Source organism: Lonchura striata, chromosome 4, assembly GCF_046129695.1.
Source record: "Lonchura striata isolate bLonStr1 chromosome 4, bLonStr1.mat, whole genome shotgun sequence".
NCBI lineage: Eukaryota > Metazoa > Chordata > Aves > Passeriformes > Estrildidae > Lonchura > Lonchura striata.
Window position 1 is genome coordinate 37527679 of NC_134606.1, and position 17278 is coordinate 37544956.

The 17278-nt window shown below is 37.0% G+C and overlaps 1 protein-coding gene across 2 annotated transcripts in view; it reads left to right on the top strand.

Annotated features, from left to right (window-relative positions):
* The window catches only part of SH3RF1 (SH3 domain containing ring finger 1), an 85617-nt gene extending 68693 nt beyond the window's left edge, over positions 1-16924 (top strand). For both annotated transcript variants that reach the window (XM_021555577.2, XM_021555560.3), the window contains exons 8-12: positions 606-776; positions 928-1187; positions 4695-5053; positions 6672-7003; positions 12486-16924. In XM_021555577.2, coding sequence (XP_021411252.2) covers positions 606-776; positions 928-1187; positions 4695-5053; positions 6672-7003; positions 12486-12654 — 1291 coding nt within the window. In that variant the 3' untranslated portion in view covers positions 12655-16924. The remainder of the gene's footprint in view (positions 1-605; positions 777-927; positions 1188-4694; positions 5054-6671; positions 7004-12485) is intronic.
* The last annotated feature ends 354 nt before the right edge of the window (positions 16925-17278 follow it).

Below are 17278 nucleotides of genomic sequence, written 5' to 3' on the forward strand. Positions count from 1 at the left end.
TGACTGTATTATGCTTTAGTGTTGTTTGGAAAACATAAAAGGAAATAAACTTCACAAGTGAGTTAGCTGCTAATCACCTTATCCATAGACTTCATTTTCTAGTCACGCATCTTTTTCTTTTGCACTGAAGTTTGCACAGGAGCTTCCAGTTTGGAGTTTGAAATGTGGATCTGACACTGATCTTCCACTCCCTATCAGAACCTCTCCATTCTCCCCAATGTTCCAAATACAAAAGAAATGGATGTGTCACAAGGTGTAAGAGATACAAGAAGCAGGTGTAGGGAAAGAAAAGTGGGATACACTGGGATGTGCAGTTGATAAACACCTACTTAATTAAGATCACTAACTTAATTAAGAGGATGGGCAGTCCTATTACAAGTCTTTTGCATTCCATTAAAGTACACTTCAGAGGATATTCCTAACTGTCATTGTTTCCCCATAATATTACCATAACGTCTGTTTTATATTGTAATGGCATGATGGATTATCAGAGCCATTTCTGTCATGCCTTCTCATCTCTGACTGAACTCTCTGTGCCAGAAAACATGAGTGATGTTTTGAACTGTTTTAGTTTTATCATATGCATCTCTTTTCCTGTCTTTCAGGTATATTGCTATCTACCCCTACACTCCTCGAAAAGAAGATGAACTGGAACTGCGGAAAGGAGAAATGTTCCTGGTGTTTGAACGCTGCCAGGATGGCTGGTTTAAGGGAACTTCCATGCATACCAGCAAGATTGGTGTTTTTCCTGGAAATTACGTGGCTCCAGTTACAAGGTACAGTAAATAAACTAAATAGTTTAGCTAGTTTCAAATCCAAAATTATTCTGTTCTTGTAAATGCTACAATTGCATAATAGACCTGTGGGTTTTAGTAACTAGCTAATTTTTTTCAGTTGTGTTCTATTGTTTGCTTTAAATTTTGGCAGGACAGTGACAAGTGCATCACAAACTAAAGTTCCCATGTCTACTGCTGGCCAAACAGGACGAGTGGTGACTATGGTCAGCCCTTCCACTGCTAGTGGAACATCTCAGAAGCTCCAGGGGAATGGTGTGGCAGTGAACTCCAGCACAGTGCCCACAGCAGTGGTTTCTGCAGCACATATCCAAACCAGTCCACAAACCAAGGTCCTTATGCACGTGACAGGACAAATGACAGTCAACCAGGCCCGAAATGCAGTTAGAACAGGTAAAAAAAAAAAAACAACCAAAATTTGTGACCTGTGGTAGACAAACTGTAGAGTCCATCTTGACAAATAACTGGAGTGAGGGTCTGTGTAAGTATCTGCTGAGGTTTTTTAGAGCTTTTCCTAATATCATTATTTAGAGTTGAATGTTTTCTGAAATGACAGTCTGACTTGTTAGATCTTTTATTATTCTCCTCTAAGCAACTGTGTGTATGTACATACTCCCACTATTAGAAATTTATATGCAAGTACTTCAGGTGGAATTTTTTTTTTTCTTTTTTTTTTTTCCCAGCAATATCTGGGATGGGGACATTACTTGAGCTTTCCCACTCATATGCAATTCATATAGTAATAAAAGTGATAAGAACATCTGAGTCATAGCTTATTTTTTTGTGTATTAACTGCATATGAGCTACAGAGTGCTCTAACTTAGCATTCACTTTTAAATTATCTTCTAACATTTTTAAATATCTTTAGTGTTCCTTTTCAGGTCTCTGGCTCAGGGTTGGTCCTTAGGCATTCCAGTTTGTTCTCTAACCTTGACTGCAACTTCTTTCAGCTTTGACTCTGAAACACTAAGGCTATACTGGCTTCAAGGTTCATATGATCTATGTAATAAAATTCTGTATTTCTGAAAGGTGTAACTCATCAAGTGTCTGGGGCAGGCCACATCATAATGAAACATGCCTTCTTGTTATTTAAATGCAGATCCAAAAAGATTGATAGTGGTGTTTTCAAGAGATTTTTGTTTGACAAATCCATGCACTCCTCTGTGGACTTGCCAGACTAAGAAAATACCACACAACTGGAGCCAAATCTGATCCAGTTGCTTCAAGGGCCTCAAAAGAAGAAGAAAAAAAGGAAAACTCCTATTTCAGACTATCCCAGTGTTCCCCCTTCCAGCCTTGAATTTAGGGTCTGTGCTCTCCTGACTGAGCGTCATGACAAAAGGGGTTTTTTTAATCACAGGATCCTTATTGGCAGAGCAAAAGAGAAAGCAAAAAATGGTAACGGTATGCTCTGTTATCCCCATAAGAAGGGTTATTTCTTATGGGCTCAAGATCCATGGATTAGCCCACTTTTCAGAGTCATGCATCTCCTAAAACACCCTGTGCATGTTCAGATGTCAGCACCAGGTTTGCTTTTGAAGGTAGGACATGTATATATGTCTCTAGTTATTTTATTTCCTTAATTGGCCTCATCTTCCTCCAGTCTGATCTGAAGCTGGAGCAGGTGTGTTAGTCCTCTGTAACACATTTATTCTTTGCCTTTAAATAAAAATAACCACCTGCTGCTGGCAACTGCTAAGAGAAACTAAGCAAAGCATCTGTACTTTCCTGCCTTGTAGGCACAGGTGGTTTCTACTCTAAAGCCTTCTTTTGAGCTGCCTAGGAGCTTGCAAGTGACAACACAAAGGAGAAATCTCCTGTGGGCTTCAGAGGCCTTTCTGTCCCTGCATCTCTGCACCACTGTCAAGATGAATAAGCTTTTACACTTCCATTCAGCTGAGAATGTGACAACATACTTCCCACTGACTTTTCAGGTCCAAAATGACAAATCCAAAGGGACTGGACTCTCATCAGAGAGAACTTAACATTGGATTGTGCAAAGGTGTGCTCTTAGTACAAATACAGATCTGTCCCTTATAAGAACCTGAGCACTGAAGCAATAATGGCTACTTTATGTTCAAATGGTACAGAGAACTTTGTAGTAAACATCTGAAACATGATCCTCTTGACCTTTCTCTAGCACATTTGCTGAGTGTTAATTTTTGGGTGAGGCTTCACAGGTTAATACAGGGTTTCAGTCTCAGTTTAGCTCAGAGCTTCAAGGACCATTCTTCAAATGACCATAGTGAGACATTGCTTGACATCACCTTTGCTGAGGGATTATGCATCCTTTGATTGGTAGGACCTATAAAGAAAACATATATTCTGCTTATTTCATTAGGCAGAAATTTCATTAAAGGATAATCTCTATGAAAACAGGGTGACTTGAAGCATTTTTCCTATCAATTCCATCAGCAATAAGAAAACAAAATCAGAAAGCTCTTCTATGCTTGTCATACATAAATTACATATGAATGTAGACATATCTTGAAGAATAGCAGCTACTTCTAGGAAAACTAATATTGTTTCATGAACAAAAGCCAGCATTAATAATTGTTTTTGACCAAAAAAGTCCTTCTATAATCTCCTTACCTTTCTTTTAAAATGTTCATGCTACTCAAGAGTTGGGAAGGGTCAGCTACAGAAGAAGAGGTTATCAAAAAATTAGACATAGTATATAAGTAATGTGCCTTTTTTTAAATAAAAAAGAAAGAATTTGTGTTTCTCACTGCATAGATTGCAATTGGGTAAAATACTGTAGAATTGTTATATAAAATTTGAGACCTTTAGTCTTCGCTAGTACACTGTTGCTGCAATCTAACGGAATTACCAGAGGCATTTGTAGAAAGCAGAATGAAGAGAGCAAGTGCTGGAGGTTGGTTCCAGGATTTCACTTAAAACAAGTCTGAAACTCTATTAGTAGCTGAAAAATCAAAAATTGATACAATTGAGATGCACATGCACTGAGCTACAGGGATGACCCCTTCTTAGATGCAAAGTTTCAAAGTATTTGAAGGAGAGACAATGTGCTGTGCTGGGTGATAAATTTTGGCTCATATTGTTTGGTATGTCTGCATTTCATACCACCCAGTGGTGCAGAGATGCCCAAACTGTTGAAATGGTCTAACAGCATGCATATATGATTGACCACAAGACTTTAATAGCAGTGTTACTTCTTGGAAGGAATAAATTAGTTCATGCAAAGCTTTGAGCTTCCAGCTTTGCACTGCATCCCAGGTAAATATACTCAGCCCTGTGCTATTCTCCAGCTTCCAGTGTAGATGTTCCTTTTATTTCACAGGGGTATGAGTAAATCCACTTTCTATATTTAAACATCCCAAGACACAATAGCTTACATTTTCAGAGAAAGCACTCACAGCAATAATTGCCACTGTGCTTATTGTTTGAAAGACCTGTAAAATCTGTTATGGATTTTGTGAAAAGTTTAGGGAAACAATCTAATATATTTATAGCAGCTTCTGTAAGGTGTGTTTCTTCCTACTTTGCTTTATATGTCCTGACAACTACATGTGGTATTAAAAGGAGCAAACAAGTTCCAGGCAGTATTTAGCTAGCTCTTAGGTATTAAAGTGTAATCTTCACTTTACATCTGTCTGTATGGGAAGCATTTGACTTACCAGCTTGGATTTCTCCACAACAGAGAAGCTGCAGTGCTGTTATTCTGTTGCATACTGGTGCAAGTAGGGTAGCATATGCAACTGCTTTATTCAGGGGAAATAGATTTTGTGGTGTGTATCATGTCATTATAGCAGTATAAATGGAAGTTTAAAAGGCAAAAAGAAAACTTCTCGTGATTGATTAGCTGTAACACAATAACTGTACCTCACTTTGTGTGTCTTGTGAAAAGGTGAACTCTCACATTCCATTCTTTTATTCCAGTTGCCTCACATAGTCAAGAAAGACCTACGGCAGCAGTCACACCCATACAAGCACAAAATCCATCCTGCCTTATTCCTGCAGCTGTGATCATTCCCCACCACTCTGTTGCCTCCCAGCAGCTCCAGCCCCAGCTTCCAAATACTGCTGCTTATGTCACAGCTGTGAATGTGAACCGCTCAGCCATCCCACTGGCATGTACAGCAGCTTCTCTGAATTCTCCTAACATTGCTGCTTCATCTTTGGAGGGAGATATCAGTGGAAAAACTGCAAACACTCACCCTGGAGCTCCTGCATCTCCAGAGAGTGCTTTAACAGCTGGTGGAAGTGCTGCTGTCAGTAAAACAGACAAGGATGGCAAGGTGGGTAGAGAATAAAATCATTCCCTTGAACTCTCCTATTTTCATCATAAAATCTTCTAAGAAATTTAAAAACACAACCTAAAAAACCCACGTGAACTTGCAGGAATGCAAAAATTTCATTCTAGCAAAATAAAATTAAAATCAGAATTCTTTTAGGTTACCTTTCTGATTAAGCAGGCACACTGAGATACATTGCTGAACACATTTCCAGCAGTGTTTATTGGACAAAAAAAGAATGCACATAACCATCTTCTTTAAATGTAGGACAGTGGAGTGTGTAGATTCTGTTTTCCTTCCTTCTATTTGAAGTATTTCCTGTGTGTGTCAACTCATTCTCACTGTTCACCAACTCATGTGATTATATTGTTAGAAAAATTCTTCTAGCTTTGTAATTGATTTTTTTCATAGTTGTGATATAGATAGGAAACTTTTTTCTCCTTGTGACAACTATCATTATATCTCAAATATTTTAGACTTAACCTTACTGCTCTTCATCCACATGTACTCCTTCGTGAAGTTTATGAAGATTTTAAACTGTACAGTAATGTCAGCCACCTTTTAGTTGCTTTTTTTATTATTCTTGAATGGATGTGCCTTGAGTTCGATTTTAAAATTACTTTAGCCATAGACATTGAAACCAGACTGAGGTGCCCTTAGAGAAAACTTACTTGTAGTTTAAGGTGAATTATGCTAATACAGAATTGTTTTAATTTCTCTGAGTTTCTTTTTATCTTTGACATTTGCTAGACAGCACATTGTTGCTGAAATGGCTCTGTGTTATTGAAGACTTAGAAAAAGGACTGAGGATTTTTATTCACTAAATCCACTATATCCCAGGCTATCAAGAAACTTGCTCATCGCTCTTTCTTTTCTCTGTCTATGGTTAAATATTATTTTTGTCTCCAGGGCTTACAATCTGGCACTTCTCATAAGCACTAAATTCACTCAGTCAAACGGTTGGTAAGAAGAACACTGCCACACCTTTAAAAAATAATACAAGAAACACAAAAGCTACTTAAATAATTCTCTTCAGTCTAGGTAACAGTCTTCAGGGATTCTTGTCTGGACAAGCAAAAAGAATGTTTACAATCCTCCCCTTTAGCAGAGCAGCAGAACACAATGCATTCCCCTTGGGGCGAATTTTTGTTAGATCATGAAGGTCTTCCATTACTGAAGAAGGATAAATAAAAGAAACTTACCTAAACAGCAGCTTCCAGAGTAGACTTTCCTCTCTGCTTGGTTTGAATTGATTCTTTGTCTTCCTAGAAACATCCATGTTAATGAAATATGTTACTTCATAGATTTCTGTACGGTAATATTATCTCCTCACTCGTTTTTCTAGACAACCTTCTGTGACAGAGCCATTTCAATTAAAGTTAAAACTTTAACCTAACAAAGTGGAAGGACTTAGCTAGTTTATGATCTAAATTACTTGCCGTTTTTCTCTTTAGAATGTTAATAGTTTTCTTGTTCTAGTTTTCATCCTCTCTCTAATGTCAAGTATGTCCTCGTAATTTACCGAGTCCTCTCTGAGCACGATGTTATCTATTAGAAGGAAATGTTCAACTCTGTATTGGAGAGCTTTGCTCTAAAATGGTGCACTGCTTTTGTTTTACAGAAAGAAAAAAAAGGTTTGCTGAAACTACTTTCTGGAGCATCCACCAAGCGCAAGGCCCGGCCGTCCCCTCCGGCGTCGCCCACCCTGGAGGCGGAGCAGGCGGCGGCCGAGCCGGCGCTGCAGGGCGCGGTGGGGCCGGAGCTGCCCGCGGCCGGCGCGCCCGGCCGGGCCGGCTCGGGTCCCGGCGGCGGCGAGCCGGCCGCGCCGGCCCAGGAGGGGCCGCCCCGCAAAGCCGGCCCCGATGGCGCCGCGCCCATCGCCCCGCCGCCGCGGCAGCCCTGCTCCTCGCTGGGGCCGCTGCTCAGTGAATCCAGGCCCCTTGTGTGCGAAAGGTAAATCATCCCGCCGGCCACACCTGGGCCAACCGAGAAAAAACCCTTCTCTGGTTGTAGTGTGTGTTAGAACTGCTTCAGAATGCTGAGATGAAACTTATTTTTAACAATTCTTCATTTACTTATTAACCAATATTTGTGTTTATATTTGTTTACTTTTCATGTTACTTTTAAAGTTTTTGAATGAATAGACACTCGTATGATGATCTAAGGTTTGGTAGACAAAAGAGGCCTCCTATTTTTCAAAACAGAAGCACATTATGTTCTTGCACTTATGAGTTAGTCCCGATTATTAGCAGTGTATAACTGCCAACCTAAATATATAGAGATGAGACCTTTATGTATGTGTAGGCTTCTTAATATTTGATTTCTTGAGCTTTTGCAAAGATACTTTTACTGCCTGAATGCCCCATGGCTGTGCATCCACACAGGCTCTAGGGTGGCCTCTGTGCTCTGGCAGGTGAGTCTGAAAGACATACAGATGTCTGGGCTCAGACTGACGGGCAGTTGCTTAATGCTCTGTGACTTTTATATCCACCTATAGTTTTTCCAGTTTCAGGTCCTCAGTAGAACATGGAGGAAGTGGAATTTTTCAAACTACAAGATACTTTATTTTTCGTGGTAGCAGACAACCAGTATTAGGAGTGTTATAGGATTTCTTTTGCAGCAGCTACAGGATTGTATGGTGTACAGAGGAAAAATATTAGAGCGACAATACTAACAGCTCTAGGACTGAACTGATGGAAGCTGACCGTTGTAAACTTTGTTTTGAAGCTATTAACTCATGGTGTGTGAGCATCCTGTTGTACTTCCAGAATCTTCCACTATCTTAAGCTACACCCGTATCTTAAAATCCAGACAGTATATAACTTTCTGCTTGTCTTTTAGTTCACTTCAGTCATACCTCTAATATTTTTTAAAGGTTTTATCTGTTCCTACACAGTTTCCTTGCAGGAGATTTCTATTTCATACTGAATTTATGAAGTAGATTTACATTTATATGTGGAAAATAAAACCTGAAGGACTTTTCTTTTAGAATAACATCATTCATTTTCACATTATCATAAGTCTGTTTGGCACATTAATATGTTTTTATGCTTTGAATGTGAAAATAATATTAAATTCATTCTGGCATAACTAGTGCATATTAGCGTAAAGATCTTTCTATCATCACAAAAAGTGGTTTTTTCACTTCCACGATGGAATTTTTTTTCTCAGAACTACTTACAGAAAATGATGCTATATATTTTTATTGATCTAGTGAATAACATATACTCAAACATTCTCTCTATCCTTACTATTATTTAAGTGATAAGTGCTACTGAAGAAGCATTGCTACAAGATAATTCTCTGTAGTTATGCAGAATAGTTACATTTTTGTCAATGTATTTAGACAGAATTTCATCTGTGTTCCCTTTATTCTTTTCGGGACAGGGTTAATTTTTTTTCCTGCTAATAGGCCCTTGCACATTTCCTTTGGCTGAATTTCTTAAAATATTATGGTTAATAATACTTAAAATTTACATTGTACTCAATATCTTCTAAGTACTTGATAACCATTGATTACTCTTCAGCAGTCTGGAAAATGTGGGGGATAAGAATCATGTGGCATCTTCAGTGAAAATTTGAGTTGAGGAGGGAAATATTCATGAGGATAAGCTCCACAAAAAGCTGAAGAACAGTGAAATCTCCTGCTAGGATTATTCTGCTCTTACATCTCACAATTCCAGTCACAGATTACAGTGTAACTGTAGAATCCCACTTTAGAGAATTACAGTCACCTGAGATTCTGCAGTGAGGCTCATTCATTTCTTCTGATTCTCCAGCCAATACCCAGGTTGTTTTGGGGCAATTTCTTATGTTGATGCATTGCTGACAAGGCCAAAGATCATTGTGTTTTCTTTACAAAGATACACCCAACTCCCTGCAATTCCCAGAGTGAGACATGCTATGCTATGAGTATACAGGAATTTAGTTATCTGAGGAGTTTACTTTTTCTATATAAGCTAAAAGAAAACTTCAAGCGCTTTTCATGAGCTTTCTCTTTCAGAGGAAATATTGTTTAAATAGCCTGAAATTTTACAGTAAATATACAGCATTGTAATAATAAACGACCCAGCACTCCATAATGGTGTTAGAGACTTGAAGTTGAACCTAAATATGTATCACTGCATATCCTAAATTATAAAATGAATCTTTCATCCAGTTACAGTGAAAGAAAAGCAGTAATTTTGTTCTGTGATTAAAGTGACCCCAAGTAGTTTGATCTGCCACAAAATGACTGGTGTAACATCTGCTCCCAGTGAGCGGGCCAGTGGCTTTACAGGGCAGCAAGCCTTGCCACATCTGGCACCATTTAATGCTGGTAATTAAATGCTGAGAATCACTCTGCCCTCAATGGGCGTTGGAGATCTGTAGGAGCAAGGCCCCCACTCAGAAGACACAAGATCTGCACAACAGCAGGGCACACTTGAGTTGGAAAGTAAAAATTCTAAGGGCAAGGAAAAAAAGCTAAATTAAGAAGCTGAGTAATGATTATTTGTTTAACTTGTGTAATGGTAGTAATTGCAGCTTTCTGTGTTTCTCTCAGCTAAAATTTTCTGCATGTGAGAAAGTATTATTATCCACTATTTGATCAGAAAAACCACAAATAATTGTCCAAAAAACAACCACAATTAGGTAGGAATAAAAGCAGTATTTTTTGTCCAGCGAAACAGAAGCAACAAAGAAATGGAGAAACACATGAAAGATAGAATCTTTTCCATCTTACTGAAAAAGTGTGAGAAATGCTAATATTAAAAATGAAAAGCAGAAAGGAGAAATGTGAAGACAGACCACCACCCTCTTCAAAATAAAAAATAAATTCACGAATGCAAAGCAAAAGCATTGTTGGGATATAGCCAGACACATTAAGAATATCAGCAGACAACCAGTGGCATATATATTGGCTACTTCTGGGAAGCTAAAGTACCTTTATTTTTATAATATTTACATTTGGTCACTAGCTGATTAAAAATAATTAGGATAATATTTGGAAAATTAATGAAAAATGTTATAAGACAATCAAAGAAAAATAAAACAAAGGAAAAACCTCATAGTTGTACAGATTAGGTGCATGTAAAATATTAGGTGACCAAAAAAGATCTACAAATTTGACTTTCAGTCATTGAAAATATTTGCAAATAGTAAACAGGGAGACAAACAAGGAAGTGTTTTCGAAGATTGAAACATGTGGGGATTAACATGTTCTTCCAGAACATAGGTCATGCTTAGTAAATATGATTATTTTTCTTCAGGTTCCTTGCAATGAACTTTTGAGCTGAAGGATAAGCTTTTTATTCTGCATGAAATTGGTAGTTTTGGCAATATATTGTAGATGATTAAATAAATAATGGAAAAATAGTTTTTGTTTCATAGTTAATCCAGGGTGATCTGGATCTAGCTGTGTGAATGTGTGATGGGTCTGGGTCTGATCACCTCTGTTTGGGCAAATACGATTTGTAAAATGTGGCAGAAATTTTGAAGGACACGTGATTTACAGGTGCAAACCCTGATAGGTTTCTTCTCATTAAAAATTGAAAAATACACTAAAATAACACCTTAAAACCAGGGTTATTTTGCTCTGTTTTAGACACTAGATTTTAAGATGAATATCAAAATAGTTGGGAAACTAAAATTTAACAAGAAGTACCAAATTACTGCAGAGGTTGTTGGACACTGTATGGAAAGCTCAGCACAATTGTTTCTGTGCTAGCTGGTGATCCTCTAGGGAGGACAAAGAGAAGATGGGAGCAAGCAGCAGCAGGGAACAGACTTGTCTGTCAATGCAGGGGAGCATAGAGGTTACTGACAGACAGAATTAGAAACTAAAACCAAGCATATTTCAAGTCAAACAATTACAAGGCAGTGTTTGACAGACTGCAAGATGAGGCAGGCAGATATTCTTTCTTGAAACTCATTTTTTTAACAGACTGTGATGTGTGCTGGTTAATTTTCAGCCTGAGAGCAACCTGCTTGTTAACAACAGTAGGAGTTCTTCATAGCTTTATTGCAGTTCTTTATGCTTCACTATCTTGCCCTTGTCCTGCCTGAGTAAAGGCTGTTGTTTTAACTCAAACACTTTACAGTCTCTATTTAATTTACAGTCTATTAAAAATATTTGGCTCTCACTTCCTAAGTCAGCATTAAAACCCAAGCTGCCCAAAGCAGAAGTTAGTAGTGCAGGTCTAGGTTGTATGCAGGGCATTCTGGAGCTGCACACTAATAAATCTTGTAATTGGCTTGGTAGCTTTTATGAAGCATGAATCTAATAACTCCTGTGCTCTGAAATCTGGGGATTGCCATCACTGAAACAAAGTCATGGCTTATAAGTCACTAATAAATAACATTTGACAACTAATTAAGTCCAAATATGTTTTGCTATCCTTATTTCCTAAGATACTTCAATTATTTACAAAGTGCTGCTACTCTTTTCTGACTATTTTTTATTGTATGGACAGAATTTTTGTTTGATATGTTCTTAAGCAAAACATTCTACTGTAACACAGTATCTTTCTCTACTTCAATATTACAGAATTATAACTTGTGTGTATTGAGCTACAACTGCCATTCCTTCCTTTACTAGACTATATCCTGTTACTTTGTATTTTCATCGGATTGTTAATTTATTTTAATCTGTTAAAAGAATAAATTATTTTAAGCTTTTTAAGATAATAGTTACCTTAATCTATGAAGTAATGGAGTTTTACATTGCTGTGAAGCTGTGGAAGAAGATATTGAGTGGTGTTATGCATGTTAAGAACAGAAAAGTGTAGCCTCTTTTTAATGCACTCATATTTATAAAGTGATTTTACTGTGAGAGACTCAAAAAATACACTTTATGCCAAGTGCTTAAGAAATTTAGTTGAAAGTAGTTTTTAACATAGTACACAAGTTGAGCAGCTGTGTTCAAAGAATATGTTCTAACTTGAGAAGTATTTAAAACAGCAAATCAAATTTATAGGTTTTGTTGGTTTCCTCCTTTTGTTCTCTCACTTTCCTTAAGTGCCATCTCTGGAATAATAAGAAATTAAACAGACACTTGTAAAATTATGCCTAGCTGTGAATGCTTTGATTCTTGCTGAATCACAATGACTGAAAGAGTCTGCAAATTTATATTGGAAAAAATGTGTACAATTTTCTCCTGTTATTCAACCATTGTCTGTATTTTACAGGGATCTTGGTAAAAAAAAATCATAGAAGATGCATGAATTTGCTTTAAATTTATTATGTTGCTATTGTTATTATCTGTTCAAGACATACTTTTAAGTTTTTACATACTCAGCAAACAGTTCCAGACAGTTTCCTGTGTTCATAAGCTTCAACGGGCAGAGAAATATTTTTTAAAGTATTGGGATAAAAAAAAGATACGGGGGATAGAGGGACAAAAAAAAAAAAAAAAACAAGAACCTAAATGAAGGTGTTTTTTTTTCTAATTACACAGGTACAGGGTTGTGGTATCCTATCCTCCTCAGAGCGAAGCAGAACTTGAACTTAAGGAAGGTGACATTGTTTTTGTCCACAAGAAGCGTGAGGATGGCTGGTTCAAAGGCACTCTGCAGCGAAATGGAAAGACTGGCCTTTTCCCTGGCAGCTTTGTAGAGAATATTTGAGAAGATTCATTCCAAGAGCTTCAGATCATACTGTACTGTAAAATAGCACAAATACTTTGCCAGAAAAAGCACAGTCATGAAATATTTTCAAATGACTGTAATGTAAACAAAAAGCTACATATTTTTACAGTGTCTATAGCACAATTACACCAGCGAACAAAGGAGATGAAGGCATCTGCTGGTTTTATCACTTTGAATTCTTAAGTGTGATGTGTGCCTTGTACTGTCTGATTTATTATATAGAGGATTTTTCCCCCAAGTATGTTACATAAATGAGCAATTGTTTACAAGGCTGTAACTAATTTATTCTTGTTTTCTTTTTAAACTTGAATTTTGTGTAATAGCTAAAATTCTTGTGACTATGATTTTAACAAATTATTAATTTATGAAAGAATAACAAAGGGGAAGCTGGATTCTCTCCTTATGAGCAATCAATTATATCTGATAAAGAGCCTCCCATTTATCCTTCGGACATTTTTCCCCTGCTGTGTCTGACAGTGGAGTAAGTCTCTGTTGTATGAGTTAATGTTGAGTGGTGGTGATGTGGCGTCAAATAGAATTTGCCAAATGGGGAAAAAATGTGTATTTTCTTCTTTGGACAGAGAAAAAAAAAAAAAAAAAAGTCAGTGGTGTTCTTGAGTCTAGTTTTACTTCTTCACGAATCACCTAAGTAGAGTAATGTTTCCAGGAGGCAAAGATGTATGTGAACAACTGAACAAAACCATCTCGAGGTTAGGATCATCTCAAGGTTAGAAAAGAAGAAATTTAGGAGTGCCAACAAGAAATTCCCTATATATCCTCTAGTCATGTAATAGCTTGGCTATTTGAACAAAGGTTAGCTTTGTGTATTTGGCCAGTTCTTTGGGCATTTAGTGCTCAGGATCCAACAAAATTGGAAGGAATGTTAAAGCCCAACACTTAGAATGAACATAACTTGAAAACATCTGTTTGATAAGACTGAATATAAAAATAAATTTATAAGTTGTACTTAATGTCTAAAAATGCCTAAGATGTGTAATTTGCTGTTTTCTTCTCAAAATGATCTGCATGGCCAAGAGATGTTTAAAATGTCTGAGCAGTAGTGGTGGTAAGTGATGCACTTGTGTTAAAGTAAAAGGCTGTATGAAACACTGTGAAAATTTTACTAACTTCTTAACCATTGCTTCTTTGCTATGTTCTGACTTTGTCTTGCATGTGTTACTCAATTCCTGCAGTAATGTAACTGTGCATGGTTGGCATTTTCCATTCCAATTTCCTGTTGCTGGGTTATTTTGCTCTGAAAGTTTCCCAAAAGCCACTTGACCAAAACTAGTGAACAACTTGCCTTCAGCCAGAGAAGGTGTCCAGTGTTTGAATCATTAATAGAATTTTTTAATGTCCTTGCAGCTGATGGACAGAAAGAATGCAGCCTGCAAGAAATATGTTTTTAGTCTTTCAGGGGTTTTTTAGAGATTTGACACTGGTGAACACACACGCTACTCAGCTGAACTCGGTTTTCTATTTTATTGCTTGATTATAGCATTTAATGGTGATTTTTTTTTCTAAGACACTGAGCACCATCATCTCCATTTAAATCCGTTTAAATCTGATGTAATTTGGCTGTTACCCAGCACTTTACAAAGGGATGCCAGTAAGGTGATTCAGTGTCACAGAGAAACAGTGATCTGTTAAATCCTTATAACTTTCTTAAGAAGTTATGCATTGAAAAGTATCAAATGTTAATGACAGAGATTTCTTGCAATATCAGGTAGTATCATGATGGTCTTAAAACTAAAAAATATATCTATAAATATATATAGTTGGACATGACAGCATTCCCAAATTAACAATCTCTTTTAAACACTGTATCATTCAGTTTCTGCATTTTTAAATCTTTTAAATAGTTTACTTGAATATTCATGTAATATATAAAGGTTTTTTGAAATTAATTTTAGTTAGAAAGAGGCTGATATCAGCTTTTGTCAGCATAAATTGGCACTAGTGTGTCGTAATCTTATTTTGGAAAATTTAGTGCATTTTATATTAAAGACTACTAAAGGTTAATTTTTTCTATCTCTACTCTCCATATTTTAAACTAAGTGACTAAGGTACCTCTATTAATAGAATTTCATTATGTAAAGTCAGTTAAAATTCAGCTGTTAATCCAATAGTTCTGTTAGATGGAATATATTTTTAATTGATTTTTTTAACATTGAGTAAACATTTGTAAAAAGGGCTTATTACATAGCAGTGCAACAATGACAAAAATGCAGTTTATCATGCCTTTTTTTGTGATCTTTTGGGGGTTATTTTTTGGTTTTGGCTTGGGATTAATTCAGTGTAGAAACAGACAAACCCTGTGCATTTGCTTTGTGTAATTCCATTAAATTTTTTTGTAAGGTATTTTATATCTATGTTTGAAGTCCGGTGAATGTTAAGTGTTTGATTTATTATGTTAAATTTCCAATCCTAATAAATATTTTCTTAGCAAACAGCTACAGCAAATAGTGTATGCAAACATTAAGCATAAATTACTTAAATTTGCCAATAAAATTCCCAGAACTTAATTTCCGAATTCCTAGGAGGTATTTCTGCTCATGGAGAAAAAGTCTTCAGATTCCATAATGTAAGAAACTTGGAATGATGACTATAATGCAAAAACTATAGAGAGAACTGAGGACCTGGCTGATCTTTTCCCAACTCCTTATTTCAGCGAGTAACTTCAGAAAAGGGTGGGTAACTCCATCTCAGTCTCTTCATGACAGACCTAGTCTCACCAACAGCATAGCAGGTGCACAGTGTAACTGCTTTCCCTAGAGGAAGAAGTGTCTGGTGTAATGGACCTGCTGTGGATACACTGGGAGAGGTTAAAGCATCTGCCTCAACTTCCACTGTGGGCAGAAGTGTTGGGTGGCAAGAGACTCATTTGCCTGGAGAAGTTTTCTGTGCACAGCAGTCATGCAGCAACTGGCTAACAAGGAGACCTTGATTTGCATGTGGTTACATGTCTGCTATATGCACGTGGCTTCTGGGAAATTGGTGGAAATTAATCCTAAAAGTGTTTGCCAATGTTTGAGACTTGCTAAATGTTGCAGCTACTGCGATAAGCTCAGTGTCAGTAAGACTGACAAGCAGAACCTAAATTGTGCTGGCAGTGAATGGTGTGGCACTGGGCGCTCTCTGAAAGAAGGAGCATCTCAGCTAATCTTCATTAATTAAGGGGGATGAGGTGAGGGAGGAAGGCAACACAATTTGTAGAAATGCAGAATAGAGAATATAGAAAAGCAAGATTTATTTGTTTTTTCAGAACTGTGGTCTGACATCAGTGCATCCATAGGAGAAAAGTGCACAAACTACACAATCGTGGCTGTGTAAGATTGTTTTTTGAATTGGGTTTTTTTTTGTTTGTTTATTTGTTTGCTTATTTTGTACTCTAATTATTGAGTCATTCTAATAATGTGTTTAACATTTGTCTTGCCAAAGGTATATGAAATCCTATTCACCCTCACTTCATTACCCCTGCCTTATAGCAGTAATGACAATTATGATAGTTTTGCATAGGCTTAAAAATATGGCTTCTGAGCATTCTGGCTTTTTTCAGAGAGCTGGCAAAATATTATGTCTGGCTGTTCTTTCCAGTAGCTTTAAGCAAATGTGTTTAAAGGTACACATTGACCTTAATGAAACACTAGAATCCACTTGTCTAGTTAAAGAGATTTGTGTCTGGCATTACTAAAACTCCTACAGTGTAGTCACTGCTTTCTGTAGGATATGCCAATATTCTTTGGATTTCTACCATGCTTCTGCAATATGTGTACTTCTCAAATCATGCTCAAATGCTCATTCCCTGCACTTGGTAAATTATGGTAAACCTTAAGCAGATTTGAAGCTTGACTTGAACAAAACCAGTGTCGTAAATCTTTTGAATAAAAATAACAACAACACTACTAATAATTATTTTTAATGGCATACTTGCAATATTTGTATATAAGAACAAAACAGCTGAGAATGCTGATGATGAATGATGAGAACATGGACATTAGATGTGAGGAAAAATGGGAAAGAGAAAATTATTTGGAAGACCTCTTTATGGGACCTGGATCTTAACTAACTTTTTTGTCATTTGACCTTAATTACTAGAGTCAAGCTCTGTGAAAGGACCTAAGAGGAACTTGGATATCTAAAGCTGAAGATGCAGCCCTCGTTTTTTATCCAGTCTCTTCAGTTTGTATTTGTTTGGTGCTTGTGTCTAGAACTGCTGTTCTCCTCTCAAATACATTTGAAATCCAAAGCTAAGCATCTGTATTTCTGAATTGAGTTGCAGGTTTGCATTAATAAACAGAGGTAGTGTCCACTTTATACATATTTTATGCAGTAACACTAACATTAGAGGAATGTCTTGGGAAATGCATACCAAGATGGAATGCATCCTTCTTCCACAGTGTCATCCCAATAGCTCTTCCTTTCTGGGAGACAAACTTGTTAACAACCTTGAGGTAAGCACCTGCTCTTGAAAACTTGAGGTGTCACCTTTTTGCATCTGTTTCCTCCTTTTCCAACTGACGATTCCTGTGCTTCTGAGGTATGTGGTATAAAATTTGCTTTCAAAGTAAAGGCTGACTGGTTTTGTGAGTTTGAAAAGAGA